The 19,131-nt window shown below is 45.9% G+C and overlaps 1 protein-coding gene across 3 annotated transcripts in view; it reads right to left on the bottom strand.

Moving 5' to 3' along the window:
- APOO (apolipoprotein O) overlaps positions 1-19,131 on the bottom strand; it is a 112,950-nt gene that overhangs the window by 77,363 nt on the left and 16,456 nt on the right. For 2 of the 3 annotated variants that reach the window (XM_075059925.1, XM_032803093.2), the window contains exons 2-3: positions 5,438-5,548; positions 1,859-1,978 (exon numbers count right to left, since the gene is read on the bottom strand). In XM_075059925.1, coding sequence (XP_074916026.1) covers positions 1,859-1,978; positions 5,438-5,548 — 231 coding nt within the window. Of the gene's footprint in view, positions 1-1,858; positions 1,979-5,437; positions 5,549-5,859; positions 5,958-19,131 lie in introns of those variants that run through there. The other variant, XM_075059926.1, reaches the window with a different exon arrangement.

The following is a 19,131-nucleotide window of genomic DNA, read 5'->3' as shown; positions in this document are numbered from 1 at the left end:
AAGGGGACCGCCTTCAGGGGTTTGTCGTTTTCCCAAGAGCTGTAATTCTTGTGCTGTTTAGAAAGTAAAAGCATTTGTGACTAACACATTCTTTCACTAAGTCTGCGTTCACTGCATTACTGACACTGTTGTCCCTAGGTGTGTAACTAGGCTACCAGACCTCCCATAGTGAGGTGGCCTCGGAGGTGTGACATTATATGCTTAAAATTTGACCATTGTGATACAGCATGGCCAGAAGGCAGCATAAGAGTGTTAGCAGGGGGCCTTATTCCCTGCCAAGGGAGGAAGGTTTGCTTTAGATTAACTAGAACAGCTGTGGCCAATTAGAGCACTTGACTCCAGTCAGAGCACCTGACTCCAGTCATGGGATATAAACCCCTGCTTCAGTCAGACAGGGGGTGGTAGTTGAAGGAGAAAGGTTGGATTGGAGCAGAGTGCAGATTGCAGAAGAGAAGAGTTTGTCCAGAGAGAAATAGAAGGTTTGGAGGAGTGCTGCGGTGGATTGGGAAGCCCAACAGAAACCCTAGGTAAGGGGCACCAGGCTTGTATAGAAGAGAGGCGAGAAGCCCTTCACAAGCTGACGGGTATGAGAGGGAAGTAACCCAGGGGAAGAAACCGCTAGTCAAGTGGTTCACCACAACCCCAGGGCCCCTGGGTTGGGACCTGGAGTAGAGGGCGGGCCCAGGTCCCTCCCTCTCCACTCCCCTCCTCCAAGGACACTAGGGGAATGATTAAGAACTGGTTCAGAGGCAAGCAATAGCGCCCTGAACCTACCCCAGAGAAGAGAAAGCGCGAGACCCAGCAGAACAGTACCGGCAATTTGCCACACCATGTAGATCATTTTTGCTACCACAGTTATATAATTGTAACAAATCTTGTACAAATTATGTTGAATTTTGATTCCTATTTGTACATATGCATCATTTTCATTTGCTTCTGGGTAACGCCCAGGAGGTAGTTTACATCCGGTCTAGCCAGCACATTGTGACTAGACTATTCAAGTTGATGGCCCATCATCAAACACAATGGGTCATGGAAGAAGCTTATCCCTACCTGATGGATTTTCCTGTCAATATTTTAGTCAGAATATAGGAAATGGCTCCTGCATTGATTCATCACAGCGTGCAACGGCATGTGACCAGCTTTAAGAGCCTGAAGGGCTTCCTTTTTTATATTGTTGTTCAGTCCTTTAACTTGTATTGTATAGAATTTAATGGTACTTGAGAGAATAACAGAAAATCTAGGTTAAATCTAGGTTAAAATGATCTGTACGGAGGACCACAATGCTTTGCATATGTTATACAATTTCTATATTATATGATTTATTATGTATATTGCAGTAATCTAACTTCCTCCTTCCCTTTCCCTGCTAACTGCCACAAAAGGCAACAACCTACACAAAGATAGGGGAATTGGGTGTTGATAGCAAATCTGCTATTTTTAAGACGAAATTGTTAAAAACTTAAGAGCTAAAAGAATGGGGGGGTGGAGAAGGGAAAGTTTTTACAGCTCAGACAAGGGAGATCAAGGTTGAGTTTAGAAGTTTCGGGGGGAACGATTCTAAAGATTTTTGGTTGTTTTTTTTGGCCAAAAAGGGGTAAAACATTTGGTAAAATACACCATGCACAATTGCAGGAAAAAAAAAAAAGAACCATTTCTTTTTCCAGAAACACTTCCTAATGACTAAAATATCTTTAAATATTCAGACCCCTCAGAGATGTCTTTCTGCCTTTTTTTTAAAAAGCAATTCACTAATTCAGATCAAGACAGGTTTTAATGTCCTGTCATAAGCAAAATCCTCAAACCATCCTTAACTACGGAAACATACGAGTATTCCCGTAAGTTAAAACTGCTATACCTGACACCAGGCTGTATATGGCGCCACAGAATGCCGCAGATACGAGATCCCCTCTTCCAACTGGGTTTGTGATTCCTCCACATATTTAGACTCATGAGCTGGACAGGAGTAGAGTGAAAGCTGTGAATATTTGCAAATAAGAGGTTAAAACGGTGGACTTGTACAAGAAAGTCCTCAGGGCAGGAGCTGTATAATTCAACGGTGCCTAGCGCAAAGTAAATAATACTACAAGACATAATAAAAATACAGTCAAGCTGTGAGAATTCTATGTGATTTAATGAATAATTACACATCATGAGGAGAGCCTTACTAATTGCTCCTCTGTTCAGCCAAACAAGTTGATGGCTAATCCAATTACAGGTTTAGAAATAGAACATCAGACTCATTCGGTCCCAAAAATCACATACATAATTGTGAGAAGTGTTTTCTATACTTAATCAGCAATATTGTTTCTCAGTGTTTTTATTAAGTGTACTAGATCTTAGAGCAGTCATTTTCTGTATTTATCCAAGCCATTATTAAAGACTTTGAGTAGTTTTTAAATTAACAGTCTGGTGGGCTTTTTATTTAGCAGAGAATTTGAGATTTACAGAAAATTGTACTATGTTTTGGATGTTGCAGTTGTTACCTTCAGTAGTAATGGACAGCATTAGCAACACTGTTGTGAATGACATAGGTGGGACATCTAAAGTAGTAGTATTTACATAATGAAGACACACCTAATGTCATTAGTAAGACTATGATTTAGTCACTGGTATTTTTACTAAAAGTCACAGACAGGTCACAGCAATAATCAAAAAGTCTCAGCCAGTGTCCTGTCCGTGACTTTTACTAGAAATATGCCAACTAAATCTTAGGTGTTGGGGAGGAAGGGGTGCTCCAGTGGATGCTGCTGCTCCTCCTCTAGGTTGGGGGGGGCGGCAGGGTGCTGCTGCTCCTGGACCACTGCTCTGGGGCAGTGCCTGGGACCAGTTGCCTCGGGCCACTGGAGCAGTGGCTGGTGCGGTGACCCCAGGGCTGCACCAGCCGCTCGGGCCATGGCACCAGCCACTGCAGAAGTCACAGAATCCATGACTTCCCTGACCTCCGTGAAAGACTCACAGCTATAGTCATTGGATATTAGTTTTTTAAAAAAAATGCAAACTTGTGTCACTACCTGAAGACAGATACCTTAATATTCATTCTGTTTTACATGTTATTGTCCTCTCTTGTTTATTTTCTTTAATATGAGCTGCAGAAATTTGGCAGAGATTTACAACCAGTTAATTGGAATGCATGCAAGAAAATGCATATATAATGAGTACTCTTTTTAAACAAAGTATGACAACTTATTTTCCTAAAGTAATAAGAAACATGAACTGCAGATTTGCTGACATAGTACAAAAGCAGCTTGACAGTCATTTCATTCTAAATCTTAAGTTCAGTCCCTCATAATACTCTCCAATAAGTTCCTTTTTAGGTTGACATTTCTCATACCTAGTGTTACCCCAAAACTCTCATTTAAGTCCTTTAAATTTCAACAAACCAAAAGCCATTTTTAGTTGTAGGAAAGAATAATAATTCTTTAATGTCAAAACTATTTGCGTGCAAAATGTTCCTAATTTTTTTTTAAAAAAGTCAATGTAACAAGTCAAGTACCAATTTAAGCACAGAGGAACTCTTAGGGCTTGGCTACACTGGAGAATTGCAGCGCTGGTGAAGGGGTTACAGCACTGCAACTCACTCGTGTAGAAGCATTTTCAATATTGCCCAACCCTGCGCAGCAGCTTGAAACACCTGTCTGACTGGGGTTAGCGATTCCGCTGGTGATTGGCGCGTGCTCATCAGGTGTGGACACAAAGCTGTGTTATAGCAAGGTTCCACCTGTCTACAACAAAGCCCGGAAGAAATGGTAAGACGGGCTCTAAAAAACAAACCATGCTGCTCTTTTTGCTCAGTGAGCGAGCCAGCCGCGGCAGGGAAATTGCAATAAAGCTGTTTGTTTGAGGGGAGGCCGATGTGGAAGGGCAGCCTGCTTCTGTGGTCTGAAGAGCTATTTAAGTAAAAGCATTTAGGAATAAAAGAAGGGTGGTGGGAAGGTCAAATCTTAAAATGATTCGAACCTTTTAAAATGACATGTTACTATCGTCAGTCCTTAGAACTTGTATAGCACTGAGTAACAGCTGCTAGTGTTTGCTTGAGGAGAAACAGCACGCGGGGGGGGAGGGGAGAGGGGGAAGGGAGTCGTCGGAGCAGCTGCTTATCTGGTCTGATACATTTAAGAGTGATTGAGAGAGGGGTGGGGGAAATGCCAGAATTTGCAAGGGGCAGCGGAGCTGGTCAGATCTCTGTCTCCTCCACGCTTCCTGTACACTCCACCCACTCCCCTCTTTTGAAAAGATAGAACACTGGTCTAGAAATGCAAACCATTCAGCAAACTGCTGCAAATGTGGCCACACTGCAGCGCTGGTAGCTGTCAGTGTGGCCACACTGCAGTGCTGTTCCTACACAGCTGTACGACCACAGCTGTAACTCCCAGTGCTGCACATTTCCAAGTGTAGCCAAGCCCTTAGAGAAGCCTGAAGAGATCTTTTGGGTCTGGTGCTGTCTAAACAGACTTGGGGCAGTAAGCAAAGAAGTTATCCCCTGGTTTGTTGTGTACCCCCTGCATTTGGAGAAGCAGCACTTTTGTACATTCCTTGTGAATGAACAAGATGTCATCAAATAATATATCAGATTCCATGATCAGTTTCTATTCCCGATTGGAACAACTTACAAGGCCTCAAATTTTGACTAGCCATTCAGATCAAAAAAAGAGGTAATGGCCAATCCACACGCAGCTTTAGTGTATAAACAAATGTGTTTTTAGTAACAGCTATCCAAATGAATGCACAACCAAAGTGCATAGGCTGTTATTTCTGTAACCCTGCTTTTCACTGATTTTTTTCTGTTGTTTTTCATTGTGTTTTGTCCATATTTAAGCTCTGATCCTTTAGTGCAAAGTCTGGGGATTCCTGTACACATGTAGAATTGCAAGCTAGTAGTTGCATTGCAGGATTGTAAACCAGAGAGGGCAGGGACCATGTTTGATCTCTAAAGCGAATGATAAATACAGTTGTATTTTAAGATAGACAAGCTTTTGGCTTTGTTGCTTTATGTAAGCCTGCAAATGAAAGCCAACAGAACTCATCATATAAACAGCACATAGTGTCTGCTGGAGATAAAGACATTCCTGTGGATTAGATATACTAGTATTGGCAGCTTTCTTAGGCCAGAAAGCTACTCAACGAAAAATATTTTATTACAGGTTTTTAGATATGGAAAAATACTACAGTATTTTGTACATGAGCAAGTCTCAAAATGTCAAACAGGCCTCAAAATATATAGTTAGGAAAAGTAAAAGCAGAGCATATGGACTTTTCCATTGCAAGTTTAAATTAATTATTCTTTTTTCTTTGTAATATGAAGACAGACATGCAAACATCTTTTGCCCTCCCAAAGTAAATGATCTTACTTTGTTAGACTGTGCTTCTTCATCTGCTAACATTACTCCACCGTAACCAAAAGACTATGAATACAATCAGAATGGCAGGGTCTTACCTCATCAATTTTTAGCAACTCATTTTTTGGAGTTTCCTTCTCTGAGGATGAAGCAAATACTTGGATGGACAGCAAGCTCAGGCTAGCAGGTGCAGCCCCCAGACGCATTACCTAAACACAATATACAATTACACACAGTTTATGCACTCAGCTGGAAACACGTTAGACAAGTATTTGTCCATACAGAAAGCTATATGCACAGCAAATATAAACCTGAGTTGTGGTCAAAGGCAGGGCATACTGGCACTGAAGAATGCAACATGCTCAACAGTAAGAGACAAAATACTCAGAAAATCAAGTGTAGAGTTGAATAGCACAATATCTAGGGGTGTATATTTCCTGCATTTTCACCTCATAAGATTTCCCCCTCAGACACACACACTTGAATTACAAATTATGGCCAAATTTTGAACTATAAGTACCTCAAGCCGTGCTCATAAATTCATAATTCACCCAATTTTATTGAAGTTGGGATTTGGAGATGTCATCACATTTCCTCCAGTAGAACCTGCTCAGCATCTGTGAAAGATGGCCCACTTCTAGTACGGTGCCAAAATATGAAAGTCCTGATGTACAATCCTAGCCATCTCAGTGACTCAGAAGTACCTCCTACCTACATTCACATGGGAGCCTTGAATTAAGCATGCTACAGACTGCTTAATTTATAGAGAGAGAGGTGCCATGGCTCAAGCAATTTTTTTTACTTTCATAACTGATGCAGCAAGCTCAGAGTGCTGGGACTATGAACTGCCAAGCCTAGAGGTTCAGTCCTGGCACAGATTAAGCACTAGCAACAGAGGTGACGTTGCCAGGTTCAAGAAAGAAGGAAAGACTATTGTATCTGAATACATAACAGGACAACCATCTTGAAAGCAGATATCTTTCCCATTGCCAGGATATGTGCTGCAATGCATCTTTTACATAGACAGCAAAGAGTGATGGAGTTTAAAACAGAAACAAATGGAATATGTGGCCAGTCAAGATGACTGTGAATTGAAACTGGGAGCAAGGAAGAAATTTTTCTAAGAGTGATTTGCCCCCACAACTCACCCAAAAAAGCCAATTAATCCATACAAGCTCCTTCCATATTCTCAAATTCATACAGTACTTTTCACAAATAAACTTGGTCTACACATGAAGTTGCACTGGTACAGTATAATTAAAGATGTTATGTTGCACCAATTTAGTTAAACTAGTTAAATGTTTTATGTTTTAATAATGGTGATAATAGCACCCCTTAGTAATAGTGCAAATACCTTAGACCAGAGGTGGACAAATTACGGCCCATGGGCTGGATGTGACCCTCCTGTCTGTCCCCTGGGCTCCTGGCCCAGGAGGCTGGCCCCCAGCACCTTCCCCACTGTTCTCCCTCCCCCGCAGCCTCAGCTTGCTGCACTACCAGTGCAATGCTCTGGGCGGTGGGGCTCTTGCAGAGCTGCAGCCTAACCCAGTGCTCTGTGCTGTGCGGTGGTGTGGCTGACTCCAGCCGGGCAGCGCAGCTGCCTGTCCTGGTGCTCTGGTGCTCCAGACAGCACGGTAAGGTGTCACGGTGCAGGGGGAAGTTGGATAGAAGGCAGGGGAGTTCGGGGTGGTAGTCAGGGGGCGGGGGTGTGGACAGGGCAGTAAGAGGGCAAGGAACAGGGGGGTTGAATGGATGCAGTGGTGCTCTGGTGCTCCAGACAGCACGGTAAGGTGTCACGGTGCAGGGGGAAGTTGGATAGAAGGCAGGGGAGTTCGGGGTGATAAGTGGCGGGGGTACAGAAGTCTGGGGGCGGGGGGGGGAAATCAGGGTATGAGAAGCAGGAGGGAGTCAGATAGGGGGCAGGAGCTGGGCCATTTCTGGGTGTTTGGGGAGGTACTCCCCTAACCAGTCCTCCATTCAATTTCAGAAACCTGATATGGCCCTCAGTTTGCCAATAAGATTGCCTGTCCCTTCCCTGGAGGTATGCTCCTCACCTCTGTCACAGCTGGTACACTCTTTCTTATCTAAAAATTCAACCATCAAGTATGTAGAGAATATGTACTTATTACACACACACACACACACACGTTTTTAAACCAAATTTCTTCCATCACGTCAGAGATTGGGTGCTGACTGAGGACTACGTTTAGTTTAAGTTTGAAGATTTTTTTTTTTTAATATAAACAGTTGCTGCTGTCATTTGTTTTATTATCCACATACCGGATAACAGGTCAAACCGATAAGACACCATGCAGAAGGCAGTTCTCCAGGATTGAGTGCAGTGGAACAAGCCATATGTGACTCTTGCTCTGCCATGTGGTTTAGAGCTGGCTGGCACTGCCCTAAGTGAATGTAGAATCAGCCCAGAAGAGGCCAGAGCTAGACACGGTAGGAAAGTGGCTGAATACCTAGCAAGGTCTGCATGAGAAGCTCCTGTCCACCCCTTGAGAAATAAAGTTCCTCTATACCAGGGATCAGCAACCTTTGGCACACAGCCCACCAGGGAAAGACCCTTGATGGGACCGGCCAGTTTGTTTACCTGCTGTGTTCGCAGGTTCAGCCAATCGTGGCTCCTGCTGGCTGCGGTTCACCGCTCCAGGCCAATGGGGGCTGCAGGAAGCAGCACGGGCTACCGCCACTTCCCACAGCCCCCATTGGGCTGGAATGGCGAACCGCAGCCAGTGGGAGCCACAATCGGCCAAATCTGTGGACGTGGCAGGTAAACAACTGGCCCGGCCCACCAGGGGGCTTACCCTGGTGGGCCGCATGCCAAAGGTTGCCGATCCCTGCTCTATACCAAGGTCAATACATCCTTCAGCACAGCTGCTCTGCAAGGGGGAGGGGAACGCAAATTGTATGCAAAATTGTATGCATCTGTACGATGGAGGTGAACCTGGCACCCTGTATTTTGTGGTCCAAAATCTCAAAGAACAACCAAATAAAATCTTACCAACTTCTTAAAGCTTTTAACTCATGCGCCAAGACATATTGTGTGAGAACTACCTCATAGGATCATGTATTTTGCAGGAAGTTTTAAGTGAAGGAGAAGGGGGATGGAGGAGGAGGAGGACAGAAAAAAAACCTGTCGCTTACAATGAAAGTGCTTTATCAGCCATAACTAGTGCCTTGCTAGCACAGCTCTATATCAAAACAATACTGTTGCCAGAACCATGAACTCTGTTACACAGCAGAGCAAAGATGTGACCTACTTTGTTAATAAAAAGCATTTGCTTAAGCTAACAAGAAGCCTTTACACGCACATTAATAGGCCTTGACAAGAATATAAATAATATTTAACTAATGATTAATTCTAGGGTGTATTCTTTCTGGGCTACTTGGAAGCTGTATGCTATTTTTATTTTACTGCAAGCCTGTTCTGCCACTAATCATACAAAAATCCCAAGTGCAATTTCATTTGTAAGTACTCCTTCAAGAAAGTTATACCCATTGGGATTTTTAAATTATAGTTTTTCCAAAACCATAATGAACAGCTCAAATATTTAAAGCTAGCATATGTTTCACACAAAGTCATAATAAATTAAACAGTTTTACTGTGATAGCTACTAAACCATGAACTACACTTCAAAGAAGTCAGTAATTAGAAATAAACTCCTACGTGATATAAAACTTCAAAAATGCAACTCCAAAATGGTTCTCCACTTCTCTGGTAAACTATGCACAAAATCTAGTTTTCCTCTATTTAGCACGTGCAGATACAATGTTAGTGCCTTCAATCCAATCTCTTCTGCAATGAGTCTTCATTGTAGAAACATCCCGTATCTATACAACACCAAGCTGCTTTCACCAAATTATCTTTCAATTTCTTAATGACATCTCCAATGTAAAAATACAAAATCATCATCTAATCTACTGTACTGTTAGGCAGCAGACCAAAGTTTAAACAAGTAGTTATGTATTTATAGAAGAGAAAAATGAGTATTTAAGTTTTCAAATAGTCTTCTTACTACTTTCAGAGAAAAACCTCATTCACTATATTATTTCCAGATTGTTCGAGGTTTCTCTTTTCTGCAGTATCGTATTACAATAGAAAAAATAATTTAGAAAAGAAAAACACATGGATGAGAGCAATCAGCACTTCAAAGAACTTGGATAAAGGAAGAGTAAGTAGGAGTATTACCACTCGTTCTTTGTTAAGAAACGAGATTAAGTAGCCATAACCAATGGAGCAAAAGTATTAAATTTAGTACAGTAAATTTAAATAGAACCTCAAAAGTTACGAACACCTTGGGAATGGAGGTTGTTCATAACTCTGAACAAAACATCATGGTTGTTCTTTCAAAAGTTTACAACTGAACATGGACTTAATACAGCTTTGAAACTTTACTAAAAAAGGGGGAGGGGAGCAGCATTTTTCTTCTGTATAGTAGTTACATTTACTACAGTACTGTATTTACTACCCTCCCCCTACCCTTTTTATTATTGGTCTCTGCTGCTGCCTGATTGCATATTTCTGGTTCCAAATAAGGTGGGTGATTGACTGATCCGTTCGTAAGTCTGAGGTTCTACTATATTTTTTTTTATTTTTAAAAAGTGATATATAAAGACTCACCAAAGTATATACTATATGGCCCCATTCCAGCACACCTCAGTTCTCAAATAAGAATCAGTATTTATAGGGGTACACACAGACAGAGCAAGGGAGTTAGATTTATTGTTCATACTGTAGTAGTACCAGAAGTGCACCGGGCACTTTCAACGGGATGTTGAAATTTAAGCTACATGAATATATTACTCTTCCACTTCTAAAGAGAGGGCACCCTTCAAGTCACAGCAGCACTGTAATGGCCCTATACATCAATAAAGTTTGTACCACACAAAATCATTGCTAAAAAGATTTTTTTTTTGAATGTTTTATGTACATAGAAACATTATTTACTTTAGATCATGAAAGGTTAGCTTGTCCTATTTTCCGTTTTCAGGAATTTACTTCAGAATCTGATTTTGTAATACTGTACTAAGAATGATTCCTAACTTATCTATTTAGAAAGCATTCTGATATTAATGTATCTTTAACTTGCTTCACTCTTAGTGATATTCAATGGGTACCAAAAAAGATTGCATAAGTGCACAAATTTTCTCCAGCCAATGCTCTGTATTTTTATAGCTGACAAAAAATAAGTGACGAGTGTTGCTTTTGCAAATAGTGAACAGAGTTCAGCTTTCCTTGAAGAGCAAACTATATCAGCAAACTGGTGGAGGAAGGCTATCATATTTCATCTTGCATTGTTTTGTTTTTACTTTCCAGAGTCTCAAAAATATCTAACAATTTAAAAAATTCCCAGAGGAAAAATAAATCCTATTCTGCCTCACAAGATAAACAGGAAAAAGGAGCTAAGGGACAAAGTGGAGCTTTTTTCTGTGATGATTTCTTCTATGTAAATTTCCTAGGGCTTTTCTACACAAACACTTAGCTTGGGGCAAGCTGGAGTGTAAATCTACCCCACACCAGCCTGCCACATATTAAAGGTCTGTGTGTTCCCTGCTGCTGCACACTAAATGTTCCCTAGTACTCTTTAATCTAACCCATTTCAAACCGGGGTAGATTAAAGTACGCTAGAGAACTATTAATGCAGGGCAGCAGGTTCCACATGAACATGGTGCACTGCAGGGTAGTGCAGTGGAGTTGCATCTTATGTGGGGGTTAGGTTCTAAAGTCAGCGCATAAGGTGAAAATCGTGTATAGTCAAAATTACCCTTGACAATCCTGTAAATTGCCCATAAAGTACAGCATACTGTACATAGTTTTGTGTATACTGTATAGGGTTGCAGTGTACAAGTATAATGTATACAGTAATGTACAGTATATAATAAAGAGTACATATGCAAAATATACTTTTACAGTACTGTCTTTTTAATTACAGGCAGTTGTCAGGGCTTGATGTCGATCAAGGTGATAGAGAGCGAGTCATAAACGAAGTGGTTGGCTCTGGTTCAGCTCGAGAAGTTGATTGTGTAGGCTCATCTGCTGCTGGTTCTTTTTCCTTGAAAAACACAGTGATCGGCAACTGTCGTGGTTGTCTCTTGAGCTGCTCAAGCATTTCTTGATATGGTCTCAAATCGTCCGTAATACTACGTGATTTTGAGGCTTCATTCCACAGAAGGATCGTATTCAGAAATTAAAATCATTCAAGTGTTTCGCTGCTTGGAACACTTCAGCAAATTTATAAAGATTCTAACTTGCTGGCTCTTCCTGCTTGTCGTCATCATCTTCGCCTTCTGTAGATGATTTTATCAGTTCCTCTAACTCTTCGTTAGTCAAGGTTTCTCTATGGCTCTCAATTAATTCTTCAATTTCTTCCTTAAGGATGTCGATGAAGCCAACATCACCCACTTGCCTGGCCACCTGAACAATGCGTTTCACTTATTTGTCAATGGTCGGGAAACCATTAAAATCATTCACACATTCTTTCCATGGGTTCCGCCAACATGCATTGACAGTTTCAGGCTTGATTGCATCCATTGCCTGTTTAATATAAGTGATGCAATCGGCAATGTTGACGGACTTCCTACACTCCATCACATTACGATTGGGATCAGCATCCATAGTGCTACGTATCCGTGAGAACATAAGCCTCGCATACATGGCCTTGAAACAGTGAATCACGCCTTGTTCGAGAAGTTGGAGGTAGTATTGGGGGCGAGGGGGGGGGGAGACAGTGACTTCAGTGTCGTTATGTGAAAACCAGAGTGCCACAGGGTGGCCAGGAGCATTGTCTACAATCAGCAACACTTTAAAGTCAAGTTCTCTCTCTTTGAGGTACAGCTTGACCTGTAGAATGAAACACTTGTGGAACCAATCCAGAAATAATGCTGCCGTCACCCAAGCTTTTTTATTTGATTGCCAGAACACAGGCAGGAGATTTTTGTTCTTGCCTTTTAGGGCACAGGAATATGCAGCCCTGTAGAGCAAGCCTGGCTTTATTAAATGCCCAGCCGCATTGCCACAAAGCAACACGGTCTTTAGCTGCTTTGAAGCCAGTGGCTTGTCTTTGTGATTTCAAAATGTAAGTGCGGTTGGGCATTTTTTTCCAGAAGAGGCCAGTGTCATCAGCATTAAAAACTTGTTCTGGAAGATAGAAGAAAAGGGCTATGATTTTCTTTAATTGCTCAGAGTAGGCTTTTGCTACCTCTTCATTGGCAGAGGCAGCTTCATCAGTAGTCTGTACATTTTTGAGGTTGAAGTGGTTCCTAAAACTGTTAAGCCAACCTTGGCTGGCTTTGAATTCCTTCTCATTGGAAGGCTGTCCCTCTTCGGCAGCAGGTTTGACACGTAGAGGCTAAGAGTCTTTTCTCGCAACATGTTGCCATCAATAGGCAGACGTTTACGGTTCATGTCTTCTAGCCATATGTTTAATGCCTTTTCAGTCTTCACTAGAGACTTATCACGAACCTGGCTCGTCACCTTAGCAGTTACTGGAGCACTTGATGCCACGGCTTGACGAATTTCTCTCTCGAATCTTGATGGCACGGATGCTAGATTCATTGCAGACATATTTACACGCCACGTTGGAGACCAACATATTCTGTCTCAATAAGTCCAACACAGCCAGTTTTAACTCCAGCATTGGAACAGATCACTGTTTCTTTGGCTGAGCACCAGATGAAGTAGTTAGCTTGCATTTAGGGGCCACATTGCATGAAAAACACGTATCTTTAAACACTAGAATCACACTCAGTGCAGCAAGATGCTTACACTATGAGAGGAACTGAGACCGAATGAGGGAACAGCAGATTCACGTCTCCCATCTCACCTCACTCCAGGGCGTACACTCATTGAGTGGAATGATGGGTGGAATCATCTGCACTATTTACAGGTATCTTGTTTTTCTTTTTTTTTGCCAAGCGTGTATAGTTGAATTTGCGTAAGTTAAATGTGCGTATGATGTGACTCACCTGTACATTTGTACTCCAGAAACCATATGTTCAGGTAGACAAGCCCCAAACGCTGCTGGATTGCCTTTGGGTTTTTTTTGAACTGTCAGGTTCTCAAGACTGGAGAATCTTAAACGCACTCATAATGAAGAGTGGGCAATCACTGTCCTAGTACACAGAGAAGGTGTTCTTTCCCTCTTGTATCCTTGAGTACAAATATCAAGAAGGAACAACTGGCCATTTCCCCATTGCCTGAAGTCAGGGGGTAGGTTTTAGGCACTGGGATTTGCCTACCTGTGAGAGCCAGATACTCCGTTATTATCTACCATGGATGTATCACACTTCCTCTAAATTAAACATCTGTACAAGCCACTGTAAGAGAGGATTCTGAACTGGATGCACCATCATGTGACCTAGTATGGCAGATCCTATGTTCCTAAAATATCCCTTCAAACATTCGTTTTCTTCACTGACCACTGAGATTGGTGTGTCATTATAGCGTCCTCTACTGGCACTGGCTCCCCTTCCTCCCCCGTAAACAGATTCTGCAAGATATGTTTTAAAAGAAAACTGCTAACTCTTACAAACAAAATAAAACAGACAAATAATTGTACGGTCAAGAGTGTAACATAAATAAAGTGCTATTTACATAAGCCAAATTGTCCAAGTTGGAATCCTGAAACGGCCTTTATTTTCAGAAACGCTCAGCACCCACAACACTCCCCACTGAATTCAAGGGTAGATGTTGGTGTTCAGCCCCTCTGTAAATCAGGGCACTTCTATTTAGATGCTTAACTTTAGACAGCCAGGGTTGAAAAGTTTGGTCTTTATAAGTATCTACTACATCGGGTACGTCTACACTACGGGATTATTCCGATTTTACAAAAACCGGTTTTGTAAAACAGATTATTGTATAAAGTTGAGTGCATGCAGTCACACTAAGCACATTAATTCGGTGGTGTGCATCCACGTACCAAGGCTAGCGTCGATTTCTGGAGCGTTGCACTGTGGGTAACTATCCCGTAGCTATCCCATAGTTCCCGCAGTCGCCCTTGCCCATTGGAATTCTGGGTTGAGATCCCAATGCATGATGGTGGAAAAATAGTGTCGCGGGTGATTCTGGGTAAATGTCGTCACTCATGCCTTCCTCCGTGAAAACAACAGCAGACAATCATTTCGCGCCCTTTTCCCCTGGATTGGTCTGGCAGACGTCAAAGCGTGCAACCATGGAAGCCCTCATTTTTGCCTTTTTCACATGTCACCCTGTTGACTGGATGCCGCTGACAGATCGGTACTGCAGCACTAACAGCCAGCATTCAATTTGCCTTTGCAAAGATAGTAGAGATGGTTATCAGTTTGTTCTGTACCATCTGCCATGCCATTGTAAATTGGCGATGAGAATGACGTGTATCAGTCGTTCTGTACCGTCTTGCTGTCATGGGTGCTCCTGGCTGAGGTCGACCGGGGGCGCAAGACAAAAAAATGGGAAATGACTCCCCGGGTCATTCCCTCCTTTATGTTGTATCTAAAATAAAGTCAGACCTGCCTAGAATATGGGGAAAGTGTGTGAGAAAATGTACTAGAGAGCACAGCCACTCGTGTCAGATCCCCGCAGAATAATGAGATGCATGCATTCATAGGGGGGTGCCTCTGCAACAACCTCACCCGTGTGCTTCCCTGCTCGCCCCAACCCTCTGGGCTAGCCGCTGCAGTGTCACCCCTAATTTGTGTGATGAGTAATAAAGAATGAGGAATAAAAAACACTAGACATTAGTTAGTGAGAAGAAAATGAGGGGGAGGCAGCCTCCAGGCCTATAAAGTCACGAGAGGACATTAAACGGTGCGGGGGAGAGGAGCGCAGCATCCCGCTGCTATGATAGTCCAGGCATAGTACACGAAACTTTTCTTTGACATGAGAGAGGGGCTGATGGAGCTCAGCCCCAGCTGCTGTGATGAAGACGGTTACCAGCAGTGTTCTGACCATCTACTGAGAATGACCGGGAGTCATTCCTATTTTACCCAGAAGTCCCCAGCCGACCTCACCTGAGGCCAAGCCCAGGAGCACTCTGGGCTGATGACGAACAATGGATAGCATCATATTGTACCGTCTGCCACCGGGGAAGGGAGGGGAGAGGATACTGCTGTTCAGTGCCGCAGCATCGCGTCTACCAGCAGCATGCAGTAGACATAGTAGTGAACAATATAAGAAACTAATTTTCCCTTTTCTTCATGGGGGACGGAGGGGGAGTAAATTGACGAGCTTATACTCTGAACCAGCCCGGACAATGTGTTTGACCCTACGAGCATTGGGAGCTCAGCCAAGAATGCAAATGCTTTTGGAGACTGCGGGGACTGTGGGGATAGCTGGAGTCCTCAGTAGACCCCTCCCTCCCTCCATGAGCGTCCATTTGATCTTTGGCTTTCCGTTACGCTTATCACGTAGCACTATGCTGAAGTCCCTGCTGTGGCCTCTGTCTGAGATTTTTTTCAATCTTTGGCATTTTCGTCTTCTGAATGGAGCTTTGATAGAAAGATTTGCCTCCCAATATAGCGATCAGATCCAGTATCTCCCTTACGGCCATGCTGGAGCTCTTTTTGGATTTGGACTGTATCAGCCACCTGTGCTCATCAGAGCTCCACGCTGGCAAACAGGAAATGAAATTCAAAGTTGCGGGCTTTCCTGTCTACCTGACCAGTGATCCGTAGTTCAGATTGCTTCCGAGTGGTCACAATGGTGCCTGTGGGATACCGCCGGAGTGCCAATACCGTGATTTGCGGCCCACACTAACCCTAATCCGATATGGTAAATACTGATTTCAGTGCTACTCCTCTTGTGGGGAGGAGTACAGAAACCGGTTTAAAGAGCACTTTATATCGATACAAAGGGCCTTGTGGTGGACGAGTGTAGCGTTAAATCAGTTTAACCGCTGCTAAAAAGTCGTAATAACGTGTAGTGTAGACCCAGGCCATCTTTAGGAAAAAGTTGGATGGCAGCTCTCTGTTGTCTCCTGGCAACAGTGCCTAGCAACCGTGTCTTTTTTCTTCTTCTGGCTAACTCTTTGACATGCAAATAACAAGTCAAACCAGTTTATTTACCTGTGTGTGTTTGCTGGGATACTTGAACTCTCAATGGGAGTGCTATTGTTAAACAAAAGACCCTTAATGTCACCTTAATAGCTCTGCTTAAAATGCAAGCCAAGCTGAGCAAGAAGGAACACAGACAAAAAATTCTCTCTGGCTCCTTTTAAAACCAACCCTTTCTCTCTGCTAAAAACCCCTAGCAGGGAAAAAGAAAAATAATATTCTACTGGGCTTCTGGATCTTACTTCCCACCCGCTAGCCACTCATATATAGCCCTTTCCCAAATCTGGACCTTGGCGTCCAAAATGTGGGTGCCTAGCATGAACCTCAAGCTTAATTACCAGCTGGATCTTATCTCGCTGCCACCAGACAGGAATTACAACGCCTGCCTTCTCTGGTCCCAAACTTTCCCTTGAAGGACCCCGAGACTCTGAGTCTTACAACAAAGGGAAGTAACCCACTCCTTCCCCTCTCTCTCCCCACCCAGACTTTTCCTCTGGGCTAATACCTGAGAGTACTGATGCAATCTCTTTACATTCACAATACCAAGAAGCGCATGTTCCTCTATTCCACAAGACAAACCCAAATACAAGGAAACAGAAATGATTCTATTCTCCCTCCCACCAATTCCTGGTGCTGCAGAAGCTTACCTCCATAGATCTAACACAAAGAGAATTCCCCTCCCCTTCGTTCCTATAGCATACCCAGAGAGAAAACTCAACAAGTCTTAAAAGAAAGCTCTATAAAAAAAAAAGAAAGAAAGAAAAAAGACATCAAAATATTCTCTGTATCAAGATGACAATAATACAGGATCAATTGCTTAAAGAAAAAATGAATAAACAACCTTATTCAAAAGAGATCAATTTAAAGATTCCAGTAAGTTACACACATGTAAATACAACAAAAACACATAAAAGCCTACCGTATTTTTCGCTCCATAAGACGCACTTTTTTCTCCTCAAAAGTAAGGGGAAAATGTTGTGCGTCTTATTGGGAGCGAATGTGTGTCCCGAGTGCAGGGGCGAAAAGCGGATCCTGCGGCACGGAGGAGGGAAGGCGCAGAGAGGAGGCTGCTGGGGTTCCGTACAGGTCTGTCCGCGGCATGCTGCTTCCCCGCTTGTCGCTAGCAACTGGCAGCTCCTGACTCGGGGGGGGGGAGGGTGTGCGGGTCGCGGCGGCTCCCTGATCCGCGGGGCGGGTGTGTGTGTGTGGTTGTGTGGCGCTGTGCGCGCGCCGGGTCTATGGGGGCTCCCTGACCCTGGGGCGGGGGGGGAGGGCACGCCTGGGCTGCGGGTCGCGGCGGTGGCTCCTGACCCCGGGGGGCGTTGGGGGTGCCGGGTTGCGGCGGCTCCCTGACCGGGGCGGGGGGGGGGCGTGCCTGGCTGCGGCAGCGGCTCCCTGACCCACGCGGCGGGGGGGCTTGCCCTGGGCTGGGGTCGCCGGCGGTGGCTCCCTGATCCCGGGGGGCAGGTGAGGGGTGGCCGGGTCGCGGCGGCTCCCTGACCCCGGGGCGGGGGGGCGCGCCCTGGGCTGCCGGGTCGCGGCAGTGGCTCCTGACCCCAGGGCGGGGGGGCGCCGCCCTGGCTGCCGGGTCGCGGCGGCTCCCTGACCCGGGGCGGGGCGCGCCCTGGGTTGCGGCGGCGGCTCCTGACCCCGGGGCGGGGGGGTGCCGGGTCGCGGCGTTGGCTCCCTGAACCAGGACGGGGGGGGGGCCGGGTTCGCGGCGGCTCCCTGACCCCGGGGTGGGGGGGCGCGCCCTGGGTGCCGGGTCGCAGCGGCTCCCTGACCCAGGGCGGGGGGGGGGGTGCCGGCGCAGCGGCTCCCTGACCCCAGGGCGGGGGGCGCCCCCTGGGCGCCGGGTCGCGGCGGCTCCCTGACCCCGGGCGGGGGGGTGCGCCTGGGTTGGGGTGGCGGCTCCCTGACCTCCGGGGCGGGGGGGTGCCGGGTCACGGCGGCGCTCCTGAACCCTGGGGCGGGGGGGGTGCCGGGTCGTGGCGGCGGCTCCTGACCCCAGGATGGGTGGGGGGGCCGGGTCGCGGCGGCTCCCTGACCCCGGGGTGGGGGGGCGCGCCCTGGGCTGCGGCGGCGGCTCCCTCGCACAGCGGCGGGGGGGCACGCCCGGGCTGCGGGTCGCGGCAGTGGCTCCCTGACACCCAGGGGGCGGTTGGGGGTGCCGGTTGCGGCGGCTCCCTGGCCCCGGGGCGGGGGGCGCGCCTGGGCTGCGGCGGCGTTCCCTGACCCGGGGGGGGTGCCGGATCGACGGCGGCGGCTCCCTGACCCCAGGGCGGGGGGGGGTGCCCTGGGCTGCGGCAGCGGCTCCCTGACCCCGCGGCGGGGGGCTTGCCCTGGGCTGCCGGGTCGCGGCGGTGGCTCCCTGACCCGGGGGCGGGTGGGGGTGGCGGTCGCGGCAGCTCCCTGACCCGGGGCGCGGGGGCGCGCCCTGGGCTGCCGGGTCGCGGCAAGTGGCTCCCTGACCCAGGGCGGGGGGGCGGCCCTGGCTGCGGCGGCGGCGCGCGGACCCGGGGGACACCTGGGGCTGCAGGCAGCTGCTGCTGCTGCTGGCAGCTCAGCCCTCCACAGCAGCGGCTGCAACCATTTCAAAAATTTTTTGAGGGTGCCACTTTGGCACCCCAAATCTTGGCGTCCTAGGGCAACCGCCTAGTTGGCCTAAATGGTTGCACCGGCCCTGGTCTCGCTGGGACAGTGCCTTCCTTTACTTACCGGGATCCCCTTCAAGTAAAAAATGCTATCTCTCGGT

The sequence above is a fragment of the Chelonoidis abingdonii genome, chromosome 1 (assembly GCF_003597395.2).
Source record: "Chelonoidis abingdonii isolate Lonesome George chromosome 1, CheloAbing_2.0, whole genome shotgun sequence".
Lineage (NCBI taxonomy): Eukaryota > Metazoa > Chordata > Testudines > Testudinidae > Chelonoidis > Chelonoidis abingdonii.
The sequence above is the reverse complement of the archived record's forward strand: the minus strand, read 5'-3'. Positions and strand labels throughout refer to the sequence as shown.